Source organism: Pristis pectinata, chromosome 20, assembly GCF_009764475.1.
Source record: "Pristis pectinata isolate sPriPec2 chromosome 20, sPriPec2.1.pri, whole genome shotgun sequence".
NCBI lineage: Eukaryota > Metazoa > Chordata > Chondrichthyes > Rhinopristiformes > Pristidae > Pristis > Pristis pectinata.
In genome coordinates this window covers 16582330-16605662 of record NC_067424.1, presented here as the reverse complement: position 1 = coordinate 16605662, position 23333 = coordinate 16582330, and the positions used below count along the sequence as shown (strand labels likewise).

Genomic DNA, 23333 nt, shown 5'->3' with positions numbered 1-23333 from the left:
CCTGGTGGTGTTTGGTGTGAATGGGGCTGAGACTGCTCCTGCAGATTAATTTGCGTTGCTGCTTTCCTCCCCCTGTTAAAATATCTCATCAACCTTTTAATTAGAAACACTTTCAAACTATCCTGACAGAATGCTGAATGTTGCTCAGTAAGTACAATATGGCTGAGTCTTACTAGGGAAGGGTATCATACCATTATCTGAACAATTCCTCACACTTCAGTTCAAAGTATTTTGCACATAATTTGTAAAGTTTATAAACAAGTAAAAGTTTGGAAATATACAGACACATGTGAGCAGGAGTTACAGTAAAGCATGGTATAGGCAGGTGAGAGCAGGATGTAAAGTGAGAGAGGATATTGACAGTGTAACAACGGGGGAGGATTCAGACAGGTGTGAGCAGAGTGTAACTATGAGGGAGAACACAGACAGCTATAACGAGAGTTACCTGTGAAGAGGATATAGACAGATGTGAGCGGAAGCTATCAGTGAGAGAATAGAGGCAAGTGTGAACACAGTGTAACAGTGAGGGAGAACACAGAAAAATAGGAAAGATTGTGACTGAGCAACAGTGACAGTGTATGGATAGATGTAAGTAGTAGGTATAGGAGTAATGAAAGGCAGGTGTGAGCAGGTTAAGGGGGTGTACTGAAAAGTGTGAGCATAACTGCAATTGTGAGGGACTATACAGACAGTTGTAAGGAAAGATAGAGTAAACAAATACATAGGAAGTGCACATGAAGGTGTGAGAAGGTTGTGAAGAAGCATTCACTACTATCACAAACAATTCACCAGTTAAAGATACATCTAACTCGCAGTTTGGAAACTTATAGTAACATAAAATTTTATCCAGTTCGTTTTGAATGCAAGTGTAGAACCTGCCCTCACTACTCTAGCAGGTAATGCATTTCTGTTCATAACAATTCACTACATTAAGTAAAAGTTCTCATCTTATTTCTAATTCTTTTGCCTATTTATCTTAAATCTCTGTCTCCTGGAAAATAATCCCTCTGTGACTGGAAACAGCTATTTTTTTTACTTGAAGTAAACACTTCATGATTTTGAACACTCCTATTGATATGCCTTTAGCCTTGCTTGCTCCAAGAAACATGTTCACCTTCTCCTGCCTCTTCAACATCCCTGATACCACTCAACTAAATCTCATCCACACCTTTTCCAATGCCTTAACAACCTATCTAGAGGGTACTTCATAGAATATGAGTCAGTGCTCCAATTTGGTCTAACTGATGATTCAGAAATACTTAGGAATTCTACTTAACAAAAAAACCCTTTAATAATTCACGTGAATAGCAGGTTAATGAAAATTCCTCTTCATGTTACCAGGGGAGTCAATCAGGTCAAAAGATTCCAGCATCTGCAGTTTCTTGTTTCTCCAGGTCAAATCATTGGAGTTCAGATTTGCAAATTCCCTGACACCAAACTAAAAGTCCAGTGAGACCAGAAAGGGAAAAAGCCTGAACATGGTCTGGAGAGGGATGATAGTTCTTTCTAAGAAGGACTTAATTAACTTGAGCTTTAAGAAAACAGATAACACATTTGTTCTGTGGATGACTCTGGCTGGAAGAAGTTATTCCTAACCCTTAATACTTTTCTTCATTAACTAACTAGTCTATATATTCATGGAGTCACATGGCAATGGAAACAAACCCTTTGTCTCACTGATTCTACACCAACTATTAAGCAGCCATTCACATTAATCCCTTTCTTTTATTCTCCCCTCATTCCTGGAAATTCCCCCTAAATTCTACCACTCACCTACATAATATGGGTAATTTACAGTGGCCAATTAACCTACTGACCTGTACATCATTGGAATTGAGCACCTGAAAGAAATTCACACAGTCACAAGGAGAGCACTGGAGGTCAGGAGGGAGCAGTGAGGCAATGGCTCTAACAGCTGCACCACTGTGGCTGCCCCAATCTGTCCCAGTCATACCAATAACATTCCTGAATTCAAGGAACATAACTTGTATTGCCTTGCTGCCAGGATTCTTTGGCTTATTTATGAATATAATTATAAATGTTAACTAAGGCAGTGGAAAGTGTGGATGATACAGTGGGGCAGGTCTGCCTTACAATCTCTTACTTTAACTTAAATAATAGCAAGGTTACCAGATATAAAATTGTAGGTTTCATTTGTCGCACATGTAATCTGCATATGTTAAATTACTTTCTGGAAATATTGATCTCCAGTTGTTTTGTTAGCCTTGTTTTTAGGCTTTGTACTGGAGAATATGATTGCTTTAGCCTCTTCTACCTGTTAAGATTAACAAGGGGTCCATGATCCTAATTCTTACCAACCACAAGCCTGCAATATTCAGTGGGATCAATGGCAGAGCTTCTCAGGAATCATAAACCCATAGTAAGTGCTGGACAATTTCCAACCCACTGTAAATTAATGATCAGCCACAGCTACCATGAATTTTTTGTCTGTTGAGGTGTTGTTCTCTAAACTTGTTCTCAGTGAAAATCACGAGTTCTTTCTTAAGTCAACTGAAGGTCAATAAGCACATAGGTTCTTTCTTTCTTACGTACTTTGTTTTTAACACGCAACTGAACTTAGTCAGAGTAATATGCACAGACAACTTTAGAAAGAGGAAGATTTGCAGCTCTCCATGGATTTCTCCTCTAGTAACTGTCCTAGAGTGTCATTTCTGGGAGATTGGAATGAGCATTAACTCATTCAGACTGGACGTAGCAAGTGTGCAACTCTAGAATGTCCCCTTGAATTCATCCTCAGAACCAGCATCCATTTGAGTGTTTTGTATTTCCCACACCAAGTTTCCTGATGACATCTCTCAGCTTTGTGCCAGTGTCACTGAATCAACAGGTTGAAAACGCCAAGGCTATTGGAACAACAAAGAGGAAGAGATCTCCAATTACACTGGCTTACCAGGAATCTGAGGTTAGCTCTCTATGGCAGAAGAATAATCTTGCTCTAAGTATATCTCTTCTTAAAAAATAAAACACTTACCAGAAAGAAATGGACTACAGTCATCCAGCCCCAGCCTCCATCTGGTGGGTTGACATATCCCTTCACTTTCTGACTCCGGTACTTCACCTCCCTCACCTCTTCCATGTTCCTTTGACAGATGCTCAAAACAAACTCCAGCTTTTCTGTACCCCTGTAATTAATTAACAGAGGTCTTCTGATTCTACGCAAAATAAAACAAATTGCCAAGATTCAAACACACAGAATCATTTTGTACAGTACCTGTCTCTCATTAAATTAATGGCACACTGAACAAAACCTGTGGACCATTTTAAATATTCGTATCAGTCAGGCTTTTGGGATCGGAGTGTGCTGAAATTCTGAATCCAGCTTCGTCCTCTAGTTTCCAACCAGAGGCATCACCCTCTATGATATCCATCATGGGTGACTTCACTATCATATTCCAACACACCTTTTAAGACCCTGTACAAGTTCTCAAAAAGCCACTTTATGTTAAGAGTAGTTATGTTATTGGCTGGAGAAGGGGTGAAACGTTGTTCACACAAACGATATTCAGGTTATGAAATATGTTATCAGACACAGTCACTGAAATGGCCTAACTATCCTTCATCTCTTCCCAGGGATAGGGGAACAGGGTGGAGAGGGTCCAACACAGGGATTAACATGAGGTAAGAGAAGGGTGTAGGTAGGATGAGCAGGGCAAGGGGAGGGAGAAGGTGGGATGGAAACAGAAACACAATCAGAGGGAAAGGTTTGGAGGAGGTTTTGAAGATAGAAATCCATTAGAGGTAACCAGGGCAGCCTCTAATCAGATGACTTAAAGAAAAGTTCTTTAATCCAGTAATATAATTTTTTTTTATTATTCTGACACTCAAATCCAATCAACGGCAGCAGTCAGATTAATCTGAGCCAGTGTACCCTCTTAACGTGGTAACTTAGTGTGTTAATCATTGTTAGTTACAGCCGCACAACTTATGTCCCTCAATGTCTATTGATACGACCAACAAGCTGGTTGGCCATTGGTGGAATACTTCTAGTGGTAAAATGAAAGCTTCTGACACAGCAAAACCTTGTGAGGTTGAAATTAAAACAGAAGTTGCTGGAAGTATTTAGCTGGTATGCCAGTGCCCAGGAGAAGGAATCCAGGTTCAGATGCTTCAGATGGGTCCTAGTATAGGTGTACCCTTATGTAGTAGTTTACCTTTCTCTTTCAATCATTGTCATAATTTATGTTTAATTAAATAATAATATTCACTTTGTTAAAAGATGAGATCTCACTGGTAGGGTGCCCTCTGAATCCCTTAGCTTAGTTGGAATTTCCCACAGGTTAGGGGCTATTATCCTACTACCAGTCTTTCCTTCACCTGCCATAACTGGCACAGAACTTTAGATTTTAACTTACCTGCTGCACTCCTGTCAAATCTTGATAAGTTTGGCATCCAGTTAAAATGGGTCCATTCACTGCCCTTCTACTCATTATTTTTCATTGTTCAGATGAAACACTTTGACAGACTTTAGAACAGGTGAGACGTCCCATCTCCAGACCGCTTGCACCTGCAGTAGAGGGAATACAAAGTGCTTTAGTATTTAGGGACTGAGAGCATGGTCTAAGTGGAGACCACACTCTTGGCACTTGATAGAAAAAGGAGATATTTCATCCTTCCTGTAAAGTAGATTGATAGAGTCTTACAGCACGGAAACAGGCCCTTCACCTCACTGAGTCCACTCTGATCATCAAGCACCCATTTATACTAATCCCATTTTATTCTCCCTGCATTCCCATCTACATCCCCCAGATTCTACCACTCATGTATGCCCTAGGGGCAACTTACTGTGGCCAATTAACCTACTGATCTGCACGTCTTTGGGACATGGGAGGAAACTTGAGCACTTGGAGGAATCCCATGCAGTCATGGGGAGAGTGTGCAAATTCCACATGGACAGCACCCGAGGTCAGGTTACTAGAGCTGTGAGGCAGCAGCTCTGTTAACTGAGCCACTGTATAACCCTACAAATCTTGAGCAATGGGGCAAACATTACACAGGGTATCCTGATGTCCTGTACATTAGTTATTAATATATTGGGAGCTTTTTAGGAAGTGCATTGGCAATTGATAACAAAAATAGGCCTTGATATTGCATCATTTAATTATTACAATACAAGCTGCTATTCAACCCATATAGTAAATTCTGGGTCATTGAGAGAGCAATCCAATTATTTCTACTCGTTCCTGTTTTAGCCTTGTTTTATTTTCTTTTTTTAAGCTGTTATTTTAGCACAAGCATGAATATATTAAAATGGTGACAAAAGGCATTGGACATATTTCTGCGAATCTTTCCAACAATGGAATTGCCAAAGTATAGCCCTCTGAGGAGAACTGTCTCATAATGGTCCAAGACTTTTACTGATGCTGCTGAACAACATGTGCAATCAATTAATCTGTTACTGCCAAACTTCTGACTTATGGTCAAACATTTCTGGCATAATTGGTGTGCAACCAAAGTCCTCAGAAGGGTTTTTCCAAGAATACATCTTATTGGACAATTATTCACAAATGGGGAGCAGACAGCCTTTTTGAATAGATGTTACAAGAGCCCTTGGATCCACATAAGCGTGCATACCCATGGTGCAAGGTGCTATATTGGTAAAGGTGTAAGCAAGTGCATACTGAATGGTGTCTGAGCTTCTACTGAATCTGGGTGCCCATCCTTCCATGGAAATTGTGACATTGATCGGATGGAGAACTGTGGTTGGTTTTATTGCACACAAGTGAAGTGGGCCACCACTTCCATGCTGGAAAGGACAGGCTCCAAGGTGTGCGCAAACCCTTGTGGCATGTTAGCACTGGACTTCTCCATGAGAGTGAACCAAAACATTCCAGCAGACTTAGCAATTCTTTCATTGTGCGGTCTTCTGAAAGCTGACCCAAAGACCTCATCTGGGTCATTCGTGGTAGAACTCATGTACAACCTCATCCTTCACAAGCTGGAACTCGCATTATCCTCGTCCCCTGCCCGAATTGCAGGTCACATGCACCCAGTGCCTCACCACAAGTGGATTCCACCTCTGTGCTCTCTCCTATATTTACATACAGGATCAGTTTCTGAACTTCCATTTTGAGTGTGAAATCAAGTGATGATACATTTTCATTATCAGTATTGTCTTCCTGCACTTGCCTGGCGAGGTTGTATTACTGGTCAACTAAAATGAAAAAAAAGCACAAGGGTAGTGCTGTGGGTGGGAGACGGGTAAGGAAGGAGATGAGTAAAAAGTGAATGTTTACATCATTTGTAGTTTATAAATGTGAAAGGGTGTGGGAAGAGGACAAGGTACGATATATGAGAAAGTGGATTAGATATGAGCATACTGTCATCTTTAATGGATGGTGTTCCGACATTGCCCATGGCTTCAGCAGCAGGCATCTTAGTGATAAGCAACACCATCTCTTCCATGGGAATAAGGACGTGCAACCTGTGCCTTCCATTAGTTAGTTAGATGGATGCTGCTGCATCCAGATGTACATCATCTCACTCTGCCAGATAGAAGAAAGAGTGTGAATGAGTCTCAAGTAATGTTTGGATAACATTTTTTTTTAAAGGGATGAATTGTTGGTATGCTTTATGAACAGTGAGGTGTAGATGTGGCTTGGAGTAATTCTAAGTGTGTGTGGGCACAGCAACACATAACAATGTTAGGTATAAGTCCAGTTAAGAGATTGTTGGTAGGTGGGTGTTCTGGATGTGGCGAACTCAGTAGTGCCTGAAGCTAATGGTTCAGCTGGTTGGAAAGACCAGTTTAAGTGAATTCACTGACCCTGAACATTTAAGTAATGTCACTGAAGTTCTTGACCCACTGTATCCAGGCCTTCAGGACATGACTTCTCTGTTCCCACTATCTACAGGGAATGTTTCTGGAGGATGTTGTGTTCCCAACTCATCCCTGCACCCACCCCATCCCCTTGCACCCACCCTACCCCCTCACCCCACCCCCCTCCCCTTCACACCCACCTACACCACCTCTGATGAAAGATCCCTCCCCGAGTGTAGCACCTGAGATCTGTGGAACCCATTCTCCCTCATCACAGTCCTGCCTATGTCTGAATTTGTGCCACATCCTGCCCACCCATTTCTTTGCTTGCTAATCAGTAATAGCTCCTGTATATGGAAAACCATATCTGCACTTCAAAAGCACTATATCAGCTGTAAAGGTTTTTGGGGAATCTGTGATTGTGGAAGTCACTGTATAAATGTGAATCATTCTTGTCTCTTTCTCTTCATTGTCCCCTAAAACACTCATCCCCAAAGACAAGTTGTGAACCTCATGGACATCTTTGCTGCAAAGATTGATGCCATCTGTTCAGATGCTTCCATTTCTCCCCTCCCTTTCCTTAGCCAATTGGGAATACTTCCACTGTTCCTCCCTGTTCCGCGATAAGAATTCACATTTTCCTTTGATCTCACCTCTGTGTATCTCCTGTTTATGAATCCTACCTCCTGTTTCCTAAATCCCAATACTACCAAACTATGGATCATCTCACTTCTTTGGTTTCCTCTTCTAATCAAATCTGCCAGCACCAAACCTCTCCACAAATCAAACTGCTCTCTTGACCAGTCAGTACCTACAAATTAACAACATTCTATTCTCCAAAGCCTTGTAGTGTGCTGTCACACCCCACAAACCTATGCCCATCTTTGCAGCAACCTCATGTTTGAATTCTACATCTGATTACTCAAACAGTCCTTGTCAGAGTCACAAGTGATATGTTACGTATTCTGATTGTGATAATCAATCATATCTCCTCCACTGGCTACTCCATTGCCTTTGACATTGTTACCACCCTATTCTTCTGCCTCTCCCCTATCAACCAGCTATGTGTGCATTCACTTATCTGATTCCATTATTATCTATCCAGTTACAGCCAGAGAATCACTTGCAATGCTTCTCTCTCCACTTCCAGACCATTACCTTGACTATCTATCCATGCTCCTTTCCCATTCCCCATCTCGATAATACTCTTGTGCAACATTGTCAGAAAGCAGCACCAGTTTCCAAATGCCCTCTGATGATCCAGTCTACCTCATCCCTATCATTTTTCAAACCTCTCCACTCTCCCCGGTCCAATATCCAGCACTGAGTGAGAAGAAATGTTCTCAAACTAAACATGATACACAACAAAGCCTTTGTCCTCTGTCCCAATAAGCTGTTCTGCAGATAATTGGTTCAATCTCTCCCCGGAGTTTCCTCAGGCTTGGTGCTGTTATTGGCCTCAACATTATCTGCACTCTCTTGCAAAGACTGGCTAATGTCATCTTGGTAATAATGCTCAACTCCATTCCTGCAAGGATAGTCTGCTGATGAAATCCTCCTCTAGTTTTGTTATCTTCTGCATTCCAAATGTCTTTCTGGCTGGCTTCCCATCTTTCCTGCTCCATTGATAAATTCATTGCAAACTCTGCTGTTAGCACTTTAACAAATAAAAAGTCATGCTTGAACATCTCTCCAGTTATAAATGGTGCTCATGATCTGGTGATTTCTTGAAAGTGGTTCCCAGCTTTGTTTTCATATCCAAGGAATCACTTCTCCCAGTCTCTGTAACCCTATAACTCCACCCAACTCAATAATCCTCAAAGATTTATTGTTATTTCACCTCTGGCCAGATATTCAAACCCGTAATTTAGCTATACTATCATTATTGGCTGTGCCTTCACCTGCCTCGGCACAGAGCTCTGGAATTCCTTCACTGAACAAGAGGTCTGCCACATGTAAAATTAAAACTTAACCCCCAACCTGAGCTGACCACAACCAATACAAAGTTGGCCCAAGCACTTATAATTTTTTTTCAGATCTGACCCAACCCAACCCAAATTTTATATTTATAGCAAACAATTTTAAACAGGTTATTCAAATGCTGGTAACATGAACCAAATTAAGCTCACCTAGATAAAGTACTGACTGGGCCATTGCAGCAAAGTCTGAAGCAGCCCAAACAGAACTTAACCCAGAAGTTCTATTAGTATGTATACTTGACCCAAGCCCAGCTCATACACATGGGTCTTATTAAGTTCAGATTGAGTAGCCAGGTCCTCTCTACTGTTGCTCTATTTAAGATGATCCTTAAAATATACATCTTTAACCTAGCTTTGGTCACCAGGTCTAATATTATCAATGCTGTCGATGGATGTTATAATTGGAACATGGTAGAAGTTGTTTACGATATCCACAATCTAGCTCTGCAGAAATTCACACCGCCTTGCCCCTACTCTCATATTTTAATGTGGCTCTCTGCCAGGAACTATTTCAAGACTCCTTTCCAACCTTTTCCCTGCTTATCCATTTGCCCTGCCCAAAGATGCATGGACTGCCACTGACATCTGAGTATGTGTAATTGACCACTCTTGACATTTAAAAAATTCTCCTCTCTGCATCCTACCCTGGATTCAAGTACAAAGTTAGAAAATCCAAAGTCAGACTTTTCAGTTGATTTGCTAGTTCCTTGTGAATCTAGGCTGAATTCAGTTCACTAATGTTGTATCATTGGAAGGAATTAAACAATCACCTCATTTGATGATCTCCAATAGAATCCTCACAAGGATCAGTCCCATTAATACTGGATAGAACCAAAAGGGTCAGTGTACAATTCCAAGACATTGCCTTATACAAAAAGCAAATATAATGAAGAGCAGAAAAGTTGCAGTTTTTGGCAGATCCTTACAAATAATATTGATTATATTGTTGATTATTATTTTGTTTTTAGGATGTGGCTTTGTTGGTGTGGTTAGAATTTATTTTCCAGCCCTAATTCCAGCAAGAATGTAGTAATGAGCCTTTTCCTCATAAGTTATTCTAAATGGAGGTGTTTGTACAGGATGTTTGTTAAATTTATCACTGCAGGTAAGGATGCCACCTTTCCCTCGTTAAAAAAGATCACCTTTAAGTCAGATTAATTTTTACAATAATCTAGCAGATCTTACGCCATATTCACGTGCTGGAAATGGCCAAAGTTATTGCACTCAATTTCACAATTTGTTCAGTTGAACAAAGCAGCAACTGAGATTCTATGTAATTGTACCCATTTTTGTTTAATCTTACTTCGTCTTTAACCTGTTCTTTTTCTTTTTCGACTTTTCTGACTGTTGGATACTGTGCTACTGCTGACAGTTAAAGCAGGACTCATTCAGGATGCATTTGATGCTGCAATGATTCAGAAAAGTAGACGAAAATATTGCTCAGCCACTTCTGCTCAAGGGTAGAAACACAGAAAACCTACAACACAATTCAGGCCCTTTGGCCCACAAAGCTGTACCAAACATGTCCCTACCTTAGAGACCCCTAGCCCTCTATTTTTCTCAGCTCCATGTACCTATCCAAATGTCTCTTAAAAGCCCCTATCGTATCCGCCTCCACCACCGTTGCCAGTAGCCCATTTCACGCACTCACCACTCTCTGAGTAAAAAACTTACCCCTGACATCTCCCCTATACCTACTCCCCAGCACCTTAAACCTTAGTCCTCTTGTGGCAACCACTTCAGCCCTAGGAAAAAGCCTCTGACTATCTACCGGATCAATGCCTCTCATCATCTTATATACCTCTATCAGGTCCTCCCTCATCCTCCGTCGTCCCAAGGAGAAAAGGCCGAGTTCCCTCAACCTGCTTTCATAAGGCATGCTCCGCAATCCAGGCAGCATCCTTGTAAATCTCCTCTGCACCCTTTCTATGGCTTCCACATCCTTCCTGTAGTGAGGTGACCAGAACTGAGCACAGTATGCCAAGTGGGGTCTGACCAGGGTCCTATATAGCTGCAGCATTACCTCTCAGCTCTTAAATTCAATTTCACAGTTGATGAAGGACAATACACCATATGCCTTCTTAACCAGAGTCAACCTGTGCAGCTGCTTTGAGCATCCTATGGACTCGGATCCCAAGATCCCTCTGATCCTCCACACTGCCTAGAGTCCTACCATTAATACTATACTCTGCCATCATATTTGACCTACCAAAATGAACCACTTCACACTTATCTGGGTTGAACTCCATCTGCCACTTCTCAGCCCAGCTTTGCATCCTCTTTATGTCCCGCTGTAACCTCTGACAGCCCTCCACACTATCCACAACACCTCCAACCTTTGTCATCCGCAAACTTACTAACCCATCCCTCCATTTCCTCATCCAGGCCGTTTATAAAAATCACAAAGAGTAAGGGTCCCAGAACAGAGCCCTGAGGTACACCACTGGTCACTGACTTCCATGCAGAATATGACCCTTCAACAACCACTCTTTACCTTCTGTGGGCCAGCCAATTCTGGATCCATAATGCAATGTCCCCTTGGATCCCATGCCTCCTTACTTTCTCAATAAACCTGGCATGTGATACCTTATCAAATGCCTTGCTGAAATCCATATACACTACACCTACTGCTCTCCCTTCATCGATGTGTTTAGTCACATCCTCAAAAAATTCAATCAGGTTCGTAAGGCAGGACCTGCCCTTAACAAAGCCATGCTGACTATTCCTAATCATGTTATACCTCTCCAAATGTTCATAAATCCTGCCTCTCAGGATCTTCTCCACCAGCTTACCAACCACTGAAGTAAGACTCACTGGTCTATAATTTCCTAGGCTACCTCTACTCCCTTTCTTGAATAAGGGAACAACATCCGCAACCCTCCAGAACCTCTCCCGTATCCATTGATGATGCAAAGATCATCGCCAGAGGCTCCGCAATCTCCTCCCTCGCCTCCCACAGCAGCCTGGGATACATCTCATCTGGTCCCGGCGACTTATCCAACTTGATGCTCTCCAAAAGCTCCAGCACCTCCTCTTTCTTAATAGCCACATGCTCAAGCTTTTCAGTCTGCTGCAAGTCTTTACTACAATCACTAAGAACCTTTTCCATAATGAATACTGAAGTAAAGTACCTCTGCTATTTCCTCCAGATCCATACACACTTTCCCACTGTTACACTTGATAGGTCCTATTCTTCCACGTCTTATCCTCTTACTTTTCACATACTTGTAGAATGCCTTGGGTTTTCCTTAATCCTGCCCACCAAGGCCTTCTCATGGCCCCTTTTAGTTCTTCTAATTTCCTTCTTAAGCTCCTTCCTGTTAGCCTTATACTCTTCCAGATCTCTAACATTACCTAGCTCTCTGAACCTTTTGTATGTTTTTCTTTTGACTAGATTTATTATAGCCTTTGTACACCACGGTTCTCGTATCCTATCATAACTCCCGTCTCATTGGAACATGCCTATGCAGAACTCCACACAAATATCCCCTGAATATTTGCCACATTTCTTCTGTACTTTTCCCTGAGAACATTTGTTCCCAATTTAAGCTTCCAATTTCCTTCCTGAGAGCCTCATAATTCCCTTTACTCCAACTAAACACCTTTCTAGTCTGTCTTTTCCTATCTCTCTCCAATGCTATCGTAAAGGAGATAGAATTATGATCACTATCTCCAAAATGCTCTCCCACTGAGAGATCTGACACCTGACCAGGTTCATTTCCCAATACCAAATCAAGCACAGCCTCTCCTCTTGTAGGCTTATCTACATATTGTGTCAAGAATCCTTCCTGAACACATTTAACAAACTCCACCCCATCTAAACCCCTCACTGTATGGAGATGCCAATCGATATTTGAGAAATTAAAATCTCCCATCACAACAACTGTTATTGTCACACCTTTCTAGGATCTGCTTCACTATCTGCTCCTCGATATCCCTGTTACTATTGGGTGGCCTATAAAAAACACCCAATAAAGTTATTGACCCCTTCCTGTTCCTAACCTCCACCCACAGAGATTCCATAGACATTCCCTCCATGATGTCCACCTTTTCTGTAGCCGTGACACTATCTCTGATCAACAGTGCCACTCCCCCACCTCTTTTGCCTCCCTCCCTGTCCTTTCTGAAACATATAAAACCTGGCACTTGAAGTAACCATTCCTGTCCCTGAGCCATCCAAGTCTCTGTAATGGCCACCATATCGTAGCTCCAAGTATTTATCCAAGCTCTAAGCTCATCCGCCTTGTTCACTATACTCCTTGCATTAAAATAGACACATCTCAAACCGTCTGTCTGACCACGTCCCTTCTCTATCACCTGCCTATCCTTCCTCTCGTATCGACTACAAGCTTTCTCTATTTGAGAGCCAAACACCTCTTCCCCAGTCTCTCCAGTTTGGATCCCACCCCCCAACAATTCTAATTTAAACTCTCCCCAGTAGTCTTAGCAAACCTCCCCACCAGGATATTGGTCCCCCTGGGATTCAAGTGCAACCCATCCTTTTTGTACAGGTCACACCTGCCCCAAAAAAGGCCCCAGTAATCCAGAAATCTGTATCCCTGCCCCTCACTCCAATCCCTCAGCTATGCATTTAACCTCCACCTCATTCTATTCCTATACTCACTGTCGCATGGGCATTCAAGGCTCTACCCATTAGGGCTTCTGTTCATTGCTGCCTTTATTTAAACCAGGTGCTTATTTGGAGTGGTAGTGCACTCACTCTTATTAGAAGTCACCAAGAAACCAGCTGGTCTTACAATTATGTGATCTCTGCTCACAAACAATTTGGTTTGTATTTCAGTTTTTATAAGGAATCAGTGACTGAGGTGGAGCAGGCTGAAGCCACATCGTGCTGTATCTTAATCCATTGCTTATACTTTTCTGAAAATTATTCAACAGTAACCAGGAACCAGAATGTTTTTGTCACTACCTTGGTTATAGTATCAAATTCTTACTTTTATTGAAGACATGCATAAACAGATCTTTCAACTGCATTCAGACATATCCTGGAATGACTATAGAGAAAGGTTTGTATAACTACAATTAGTAAGCACTCACAATTAATTAATGTCTTTTACATATTTAAGGCCCTTCATGACCAATAAACCACTTATTTTATATCCCGGGGCAACGTTGCACCAACTTGTATGAAGTAAGATCACACAAAATCAATGATGTAAATGAACAGATGTTTTAGTGTTTTGTTTGAGAGATACATCTGTCTCCCATTAGATACTTAACATCCACCCTGGTCAGATAGATGGGATCAGGTTAAATGTCTCAATGTGCATCAAGGGTTCAGGAATTTGAGAATATTAAAGACTATTCCATCACATCTCAAAAGCTACCTGTTTTTAAATATTCCTTTCCCTCATTGGTCATGATACAACAAATAAATATATGAAACGTTATACAGTGGAAATCATTCAGCCCATTAAACTGATTCCAAAACAACCTGGGCTGAAATAATGAACTTTAATTCTGTTTCTCTAATCTTATCTTATACAGTTTAATACTTCAAGTACTTATCTACAATTTTCCCTTGTGCCATGAATGAGTTGGCTTAAATATATAGAATGGCACTGTACTCCATCTCCAATAAACCCTTTGCTTAAAAATTTTAATATTATAATCTTACATGCTTAATTTTATCAATTCACCAACCAGAAACATTTTACTCTCTCAAGATCTTTTAGATTTGATCTCCTTGAACTTTCTTTCCTTTAGTGAAAGCAATTTTTCAAATTTACTTTGAAAGGGATGAAAAGACAATGCAGATGCCATGAAGTGAATAACTAAGGTCATACCAATGATAAGAGTTTTACTTAGGAGGAAAAGCTATTGAACAAAGAGTAAGAGGAAATCTTATTGAAATTTTGAGAAGACAAATCAACTCACTTACCACTGGAACTCACCTTGGAGATAAATTTAAGCATCATTACAGTAAATGATGGGAATCTTTTTTTTTTACACAGCAGTTACTAAGAGATGTGGGGGTTAAATTTGATAGTTCCCAAAAATGTGCATGGGGATTCCAATGCACTAGTAATTGATGCCTGTTTAATAGCATGCAGGCAGCATACCAGCTTAGCATTACCTGCTCATCCTAATGGTTGTAGTGCATGACAACCACCAGCCATATTGTACCATAGTTGGACACAACAGCAAGTGGCCAAAAATATGAGGGCTTGGCACCAGTTAGAGATAGGTCTGCATGGCAGAAGCCCAGTTACTAACCTTGGAGGATTACTGTGGCTGGGCCGAGTGCAGGCAGTTGGGTGGAGTGGGCAGCTTTAAGAATGTAACATGGGAGACAATGAGGAGCACAGATTGCATACATTTGCATGGAAGTACATTTCACCCCTTGTCTCTCACTGAACAACCAAGCGGTTATGATAAATTATGGATGGATAATAACTGTTGGCCTTTGTAGACACATCTAAAATGAGTTAGACATTTGTGTGGAGACATACAGTATAGGATGGCAAAGTGTTGCAGCAGGTAGTGTTGCTATCTCACAGCTCCCACAACCCAGTTTCATTCCTAAACCCCCATGCTATCAGTGTGGAGTTTGCATGCCTTCCCAGTGATCTGTAGCTTTTCCCAAGTGCTCCAGTTTCCACCCATATCCCAAAGATGTGCTGGATGGTGATTTAATTGGTTCCTGTAATTATCTTGTTAAGGTTAGTGCTAGGAGAATCAGAGGGAAGGTAATGAGCATTTGAGAGAGGATAGGTTGTTGGGGAATGGGATCCAGCTCCACCTGCCCTACCTGTGGTAATTTGCACACCTCGCATAGGACTCGATAGAAGCTAAGGACTGCAGTGGAAACAAAACATTTTTTGATAATGAGAGGAGGAGAACTAGCATTTCAGTTATGGACTCAGGCTCTGGAGGAGGAAGCAGTGGTAGGATGGCTGCAAACTGATCAAACTTACAAAAAAATTTAAACAACTAAACAGATTGGGAGCACACCAGCCAAATCTTGTCAAATCCAGAAATTGGAAGGCAGATATAAAATAAAGATCCAAAGGTCCCGATGGAAAGGAAAGAGTGGGGATGGCTGACGGATGGACAATAATGGTTTAAAGCTGCAGTTAAATGCTATGGCTAAAATTCATCCACTATTAGGGTCAAGGGAAATTAAAGAAAGTGTTTTGGGTTTGAGGATGGACACGGACATGGCTATCCCACACCCAGAAGCTATTCTGAAATCCAAAATATTTTTAGGCAGTGAACTCTGAATCAGAACAACTAGAAAACTTCTCCCGGGTGGCTTTGCCAACATTGTGTCAAAAATAAGGTCTACAAGACTGTTGTTGTTGCTGCTGCTCTTCCCCTGCTTCCCTTTTTCTAGGAAATGGCAGCTTTGACATCTCTGACAGCCAGAAGCCGATTTACCAGCTGTCAGGGCACACTATGCGTCAAGCATGCTGTGTTGTGTTATGCTGTGTTGTGTTTTGCCGTAGAGCAGGCTTGCCCACAATGGGTTGGGCATGTTGTTCAGGGCTATGGATTTACCAGCTGTCAGGGCACACTGTGTTGTGTTTTGCCGTAGAGCAGGCTTGCCCACAATGGGTTGGACATGTTGTTCAGGGCTATGGATTGGGCATGTTATATCAGGGTTTGCTGTGGAGCAGGCTTATCCTGCCTTAGCAGCAAGGGTTCCTCACTTCATTTCACATAACTTGCTTAAATTTGAGTTTATTTCTAATGCTGATTTCTACAGCTCCAGCTAATGACTTAAGTCATTGAGTCACCCCAAATGGACTGCATTTGGGATGTCAGATAAAGATCAGCCAGGGAGAATAAAAACCTTTACAGAGGAATCAGTAACAACTTCAAGGCCCAGCCTCACAGAGACTGACAAAAAAAACAGCCTTCATTGGCCATAACTCAAATAACATCTGCTGGATTAGCTTCAGTTTCACATATCAATGGTCCATTTTTGATATCCTGATGCCCACTCGACCAGCACCTCTAATATATGAGCTCATCTGGTGTCCAAGTACTAACTCAATTCAAGCTATCCCCATTCAGCCATCAGTTCTGTGTGCAGAGTTTGTTCAGCAGTTTAAAAATTTTTGTTCTAGAATTGTAATCCCTCCATCACCTTGCTCGTCCTTATCTTGGTTACCTCTTCCAGTCCTTCATTCCCAATTCAAGTCTGGACGCTTTTACATCCCTGATGTAGGTACGTCGTTATTGGTGGTTTATTGATTCACCATCTCGGCTGATGTGATATTCCTCCCCAAAGCCAGCACCCCTCACCTTACCACTGTTCCTTGCTCTCCTAAAATGCTCCTTATAAACCCTCCTTTACATTGATCACCTATCCTGCTGTCTTTTTATGCAGCTAATGTCAAATTTTTCATGCAAGGCATCTTCATTTCCACTTTATATTTAACATATTCAACAACAATAACACTAAATCCCCGACCATTAACACCCAGGGTTTCGCCAACAGTCAGAAATTTAACTGGACCTACGATATACATTCTGTATCCACAAGGTAAGATCAAAGCCTGGATATCGTGCAACAAGCCACTCCCCTACTGACTCAACAAAGTTCCATCTGAGGGTGGGGTATCAGTTTCTTTTAATGACATCTTATAGAATTCTTTCATCTTGCTTGGATCAGTGCAGCCTCAATAATGATTAGGAAGACCTCACTCAAGGCCTCATGGTCATCCTTATCCACTACCTTCAACATTCATTCGTGCTGTCACCAGTACACTATACATCACACTTCATTTACAAGATGTGCTGCATCAATTTGCCAAGGATTACTTGACAGCACCCTCCAAACCTCTGGCTTGTATAGCAAAGGAGATGGACAGCATTGCTTGGGAGCACCACAAACTTTAAATGTGAAAACTGAGCAGCTTTATGGAAATTTCAGGTCATTAGTTTGATATGATTTAAGAAAATTAAGCTTATTGTTCACATTGGTTACGTGGCCAGAGATTTAAATTTTATTTGTGATCTTCTTCATGATGAACTCAAATATTTTTCAGTGACAATGAGGAAGAGGTGAATAATCTAACACTACTTTTGAACAGAGAAGAGGGAATTTCTTGATGCTGTAAATGACTACCTGTCTACGTGAGTTTATCTTCATAAAGTGGCAACTCGACCATACATGCATTTGAGTCAGATATTGTAAATTTTCGTGAACAGGCAGCCGAGATGATGGATTTTTGAGTGCCTACCTAAACCTTCCATGCAGTAAGATAGATGTTATCTGACCTGTTCTTCCCAGGTTCATTGTGTATTAATACAAGTACTTAAGTTAAAAGTTTTAAAATTGACAGGAATCAGGAAATCCTGCTGATTACCATACTGTTATATTAATTGGTAACACTAATCGATATTGGAAGATGGAAGAAATCACATGGTACATTATGGGCACTTCTGTTTGTAGGTACCTGCCTGGAAGCGTTTGATGGAGCTATACATTGTATCCAAACCATGGTCTATTCAACCTGAGTGTTGCTTGGGGCAATGTAAAGAGAGCATTATACTGTATCTCCTGGGAGCTCTTGTTCACACTGAGTAGAAGGGGTATTACCCTGCATCTCACCTAGAACGTCCTTGCCCTGGGAGTATTTTATGGGGTAGTATAGAGAGATTTGTACTGAATATCTAACCCATACTGTGCCTGCCCCAGGAGCATTCACAGTGCGCTGTATTGACAACATTACTCTGCATTGAACTATGCTGAACTGAGATCTTGATGGGAAGTGTAAAGTCAACTTTGCTTAGTTTTAATGCCATGAACCTGCTTAGAGAGTTTCCTGCTATCACTTTTTTCAAAGAATTGTCAATGCGACATCACCCAATTCAAATTTAAGAGTAATGAGTTAAGAGGCAGCCATGCAGATTTAACTTTGCAATGCATGAAAAGGAAGAATGTATAAGCTGAATATCACATCAGTATTGGTATTGGTTTATTATTGTCACTTGTACTCAGGTACAATGAAAAACTTGTTTTTCATACCGTTCGTACAGATCAATACATTACAAAGTGCTTAAAGGCAGTACAGGGTAAAAACAACAACAGAAACAATAACAGAATAACATCAACAGAGAACTGCTGCTAAAAAATGTATCACTGAAAAGAAAAGGCAGAGCTTTTAGGTGCTGAATGTCCTTTTGAAATGAAATGTTTGTTGACTGCCAAAAAATAGATTGTTTCCCCTTGATCTAGGCAGAATGTCAGAAACATGGATGGTTAATGGCAAGAATTTCAAGATTGTGTTTGAAACCAGTGTCACAACCAACAGATTGAACAGATATATCTTTGGCTAATTATGTTCATTATCTTAAATTGAAAGCATGTGATGAACATACAAGAAGGATGTGAATAGATTTTGCCTATAGTGTTATACATACACACTCTCGTGTATTCCCTAAGGTTGCCAACAGTATGATACACACATTTTCTCATGCAACGTTTGAGGCTGATCATTGTGCAACAGACTCTTTTTATCCCCGAGATAAGCTGAACTCTGATACACAGACAAGCTAACGCAACCCCTGAAGCTCCCCATAGTGTAATATACTTACTTGCTCTTGCAATCCCTGACACTGCCTGTAATGTTCTACACAAACACTCGTGCAATCCCCAAGACTCCCTAGAGTATTCTACACAGATATACCCATGCAATCCCTGATGTTTCTTATAGTGCAACACAGTGACCAATTTCCCAGGACTTCATAATGTACTCACACAATCCCCAAGGCTACCCAAAATGTGATACACTGACTTTCACCATCATTGATACTGCCCATGGTTTGGTATTGGCTGTGATTGCTTGGCATTCCCCCCCCCCCACCCCCAGACTTTCTGACACAGACACGGACTATATCAACATACTGGCCCTGACCTATTGCTCATTAACATGATAATATTGTATTTCTTATCGTGTGGACTGAGCATATATTGTACCAGGGATCAAGCTGTGTCAATGTTCGCCAACCCTCTCATCTTTCAATTTATTGTAGCAAACAATATGTACCACTGTGTAGTTTTCCTGATTTCTAACTCTCTTTTCATCGACTGAAAATAAGTATTTATTCATTCAGCTATTAATTAATTAATTGGATCTGGGCATTGCAAGGCTAGACGTTACTGCCCATCTGTAATTGCCCTAGAGAAGGTGACAGTGAACCATCTTATTGAAACACTGCACACCTTCTAGTGAAGCTACTCAAACAATGGTGGTGGGGAAGGGATTTTCAGGATTTACACCCAGAAATGATAAAGGACCAGCAATGTATTTGCAAATCAGAATGGTGTGTAACTTGGAGGGGAACCTGTAGATGTGGTGCTTCAATACATCTGCTGCCCTTGACTTTCTTGGTGGGTTTGGGAAATGCTGTCAGAGGAGTGTAGGTGAGTAACTACAGGGCATTTTGTAGACAGTACACTATGTAGTCACTGTGCATCAGTGGGGGAAGCATGAACGATGAATGTTTAAGGTGGTTGATAGGGTGAAAGTCAAACAGTAAATGAAGATCAAAAGACTGCAGACACTGAAAAACTGAAATAAAAACAGCAAGTACTAGAAACACACAACAGATCAGGCAGCATCACTGGAATAAGAAATGATTAGCATTTCTGGTTGCACACCCGTCGTTAAAACTCTCAAAACATATTTGACCAGAAGCATTGACTCGGTTTCTCTTTGCACAGATACCTGAGCTGTTGGGTGTTTCCAGGATTTTCTGTTACATGCCAGACAAGTGGGCTACTTTGTCCTGAATTGTATTGAGCCTGTTGGGCAACATTGGAGCTGCAAATGGAGAGTATTCCATCACACTCTTGTGTGGCGTGATCTGAGGCATCACTCACCACAGAGTACCCAACCTCTGATATGCTCTGATTTTTCATCATCAGGAAAGGGTGTCGGGTCAGTGAAACATGGACCAACTGATCACTCCAACAAATCTCATGCACTCAGAACTCTATCCAAGGACAAAACCAACAAGTTTACAACTGCTCTGGAGCAGGTGATCCACCCTGGCCAGACCAATACTATAAGATAGGAAGATCTTTGGCAGAAAGAAGACCTTTGGCAGAAAATCCCATGTGGATCAGTTGGACTGGTTGTCCAAAATGGGGTTTGGGGTGAGACTCAGTCATTGGATCTGAATGCTCTATGCTGAGACGTGCAGTGCAGTCCTAATTGACAATGGCAGTCAAAAACCCTTCCAATTAGATCTGGAATCAGGCCAGACTAACCTCTCTCTTTCGGTGTATTCATTGGCTGTAATGAGCCCTTTGTTCAGGAATGGCACTGGTAAATGGGGTGGGGTTGTGGGGGGGGGGGTGTTTGTTGGTGACCATCCCAAATAATAGAAGTACTCAGTTTGAGATCTTTTGCTTTGATCAGCAGTTAGTCCAGAGGCTCATGGGGATTTGTGGCTATTATGAGCCAGTCCAAGAGAGAGACCATGTATATTGGCAAGTAGGTTACCCAAACCTTCATACCTCTCACCTTCAAGTCTGACCCACCTGAAGATATAGTGGATCTGGTTCAGGGAGACCAAAAGTGGAAGGATGTGTTGCAAAGGTCAAGCAGAAGCTGTTAGGTGGGTGGGATGCTCCATCACCATAAATGGCTGGAACTGAGTCAGGTACAAGGTATTTCCAGTGTCCTGGATCAACATCATTGTCAAAATAACTCAAATCATTTTCTACTTTGTCCGGAGGTCCAAGGTTAAATGTGTCAACAAAGCCACCATACACAAGACCCTAGACAAAGATGGGGAGGGGGAAAATATTTTCCCACTCTGCAATAACCCAACCATCTTTGTGTATGGCTGCTTCAGGTGGTGTAGAGAACCCCATAGGTAAGCACAAAATATTACCACTTGCTGAGCTTCTAAGAAAGTTTGGTCTACCCAGCTAACTAAGAGGACACAGGACATCCTCACAAGTGAAACTGACTCTCACTCACACCCTCTTCTTACCACTCCTAAGTGGAGAAGTACTGGAGGAATGCCTTCAACTGTAAAGCCTTCAGACCATGATTGATGTAAAATGAGCTTTAACTCATAAGGAGAGGGGAGAGAATGAGCCCAGTTGTGCTTTTCCTAATCTGATGGTTGATGCCATTTGGCAAAACATCTTCTCAATAGAGCTATCCTCAGGCAGTAGGATGTAGGCTGGATGGCAGTGGGAAAACACCCTCAGAACCTCAGCTTCTCCATGAGCCTGCTTTGAGGGTGCAGTGCGGAACACACCCTCACCTACCACCTGCTGAAGTGCCTCTTTGAACAGTAGAGAGATCTGTACCATTTGTTTCATCCATCAGCTCAGAAACACAGGGCCCTCTGCTCTACAAACTGTTCACAGGGACAGACAGAACAGCAGATGTCAATTGCTGCTGGAAGATCAACAACTCTTAAAGAAGCATGAGGTCTTCCTGAAAGTTATCATTTGAACACATTGATCAAGTAGGTTGTAAGTATTTGTACACCTCTCACTAAGTTCAACAAACTGGGGGGGGGCACTGTAAGTGGGGAGGAGAGTGTAAAGAGGCTTCAAGGGGATACAGACAAGCTGAGCAAGAGGGCAAGGATGCAGCATAATGTGGAAATATGTAAAGTTATCCACTTGGGTGCACAAAACAGGAAGACAGAGTATTTGGTAAATGGTGAGAGATTGGGTAATGCTGATGTTTAAATGTGCCCAGGTGTCCTTGTACACGAGTCACCAAAAAAACCAACAAGCAACTGTTGAAAGTAGGCATAAGAGACTGCAGATGCTGTAACCTGGAGCAACAAACAATCTGCTGGAGGAACTCAGAAGGGTGAGCAACATCTGTGGGAGGAAAGAAATTGTTGACATTTCTGGTTGAAACCCTACAAATGCTATGTTGCCTCTCAACAGTAAAGATAAATTACTGCAATTATATAAGGGCCTGGTGCGACCACACCTAGAATGTTGTGTGCAGTTTTGGTGTTCTTTTCTAAAAAAGAATATACTTGCCATGGAGGGAGTGCTGTAAAGACTTACCAGACTGCTTCTTGGGATGTGTAATGAGGAGGGACTGAGTGGGCATGGCCTGTAGTCTAGATAGTTTAGAAGAATGAAAAGAAATTTAATTGAAACTTACATATTCCTTATGAAACTTGACTGGCTGGACACGGTGAGGATGTTTTCCTGGCTGAAGAGTCTAAAACTAAGAGTCGAGTCTCAGAGTAAGGGCAAAGCATTTAGGACTGAGGTGAGGAGAAATTTCTTCATGTGGGGAGTGTGAATTTTTGGAATCGTCTACCAGAGGGCTGTGGAAGTGTAGTCATTGAGCTTATTCAAAATAGATCAATATAGTTCTTGCAAGAGTTGTCCCATGGGTGTGACTATTACAAATGCTAATGCAATTCTTCTGTATCTGTACCAGAACAGGCAAGATGTTCCAAGCTGGAGTCCTATTAAATTAACACAGTTTCATCTGACTGATATGGGAAGGAGGTCAACAGAGAAGGCAGGAGCTAAACTGACACCAAACAAGAAATTTTTCAACAATGGCAACAGTGTGAATTTATGTAGCTCCATTAACATAACA

The 23333-nt window shown here is 41.6% G+C and overlaps 1 protein-coding gene across 2 annotated transcripts in view; it reads right to left on the bottom strand.

Moving 5' to 3' along the window:
- The window catches only part of slc16a4 (solute carrier family 16 member 4), a 69252-nt gene that overhangs the window by 42915 nt on the left and 3004 nt on the right, over positions 1-23333 (bottom strand). For both annotated transcript variants that reach the window (XM_052034748.1, XM_052034749.1), the window contains exons 2-3: positions 4374-4525; positions 2993-3143 (exon numbers count right to left, since the gene is read on the bottom strand). In XM_052034748.1, coding sequence (XP_051890708.1) covers positions 2993-3097 — 105 coding nt within the window. In that variant the 5' untranslated portion in view covers positions 3098-3143; positions 4374-4525. The remainder of the gene's footprint in view (positions 1-2992; positions 3144-4373; positions 4526-23333) is intronic.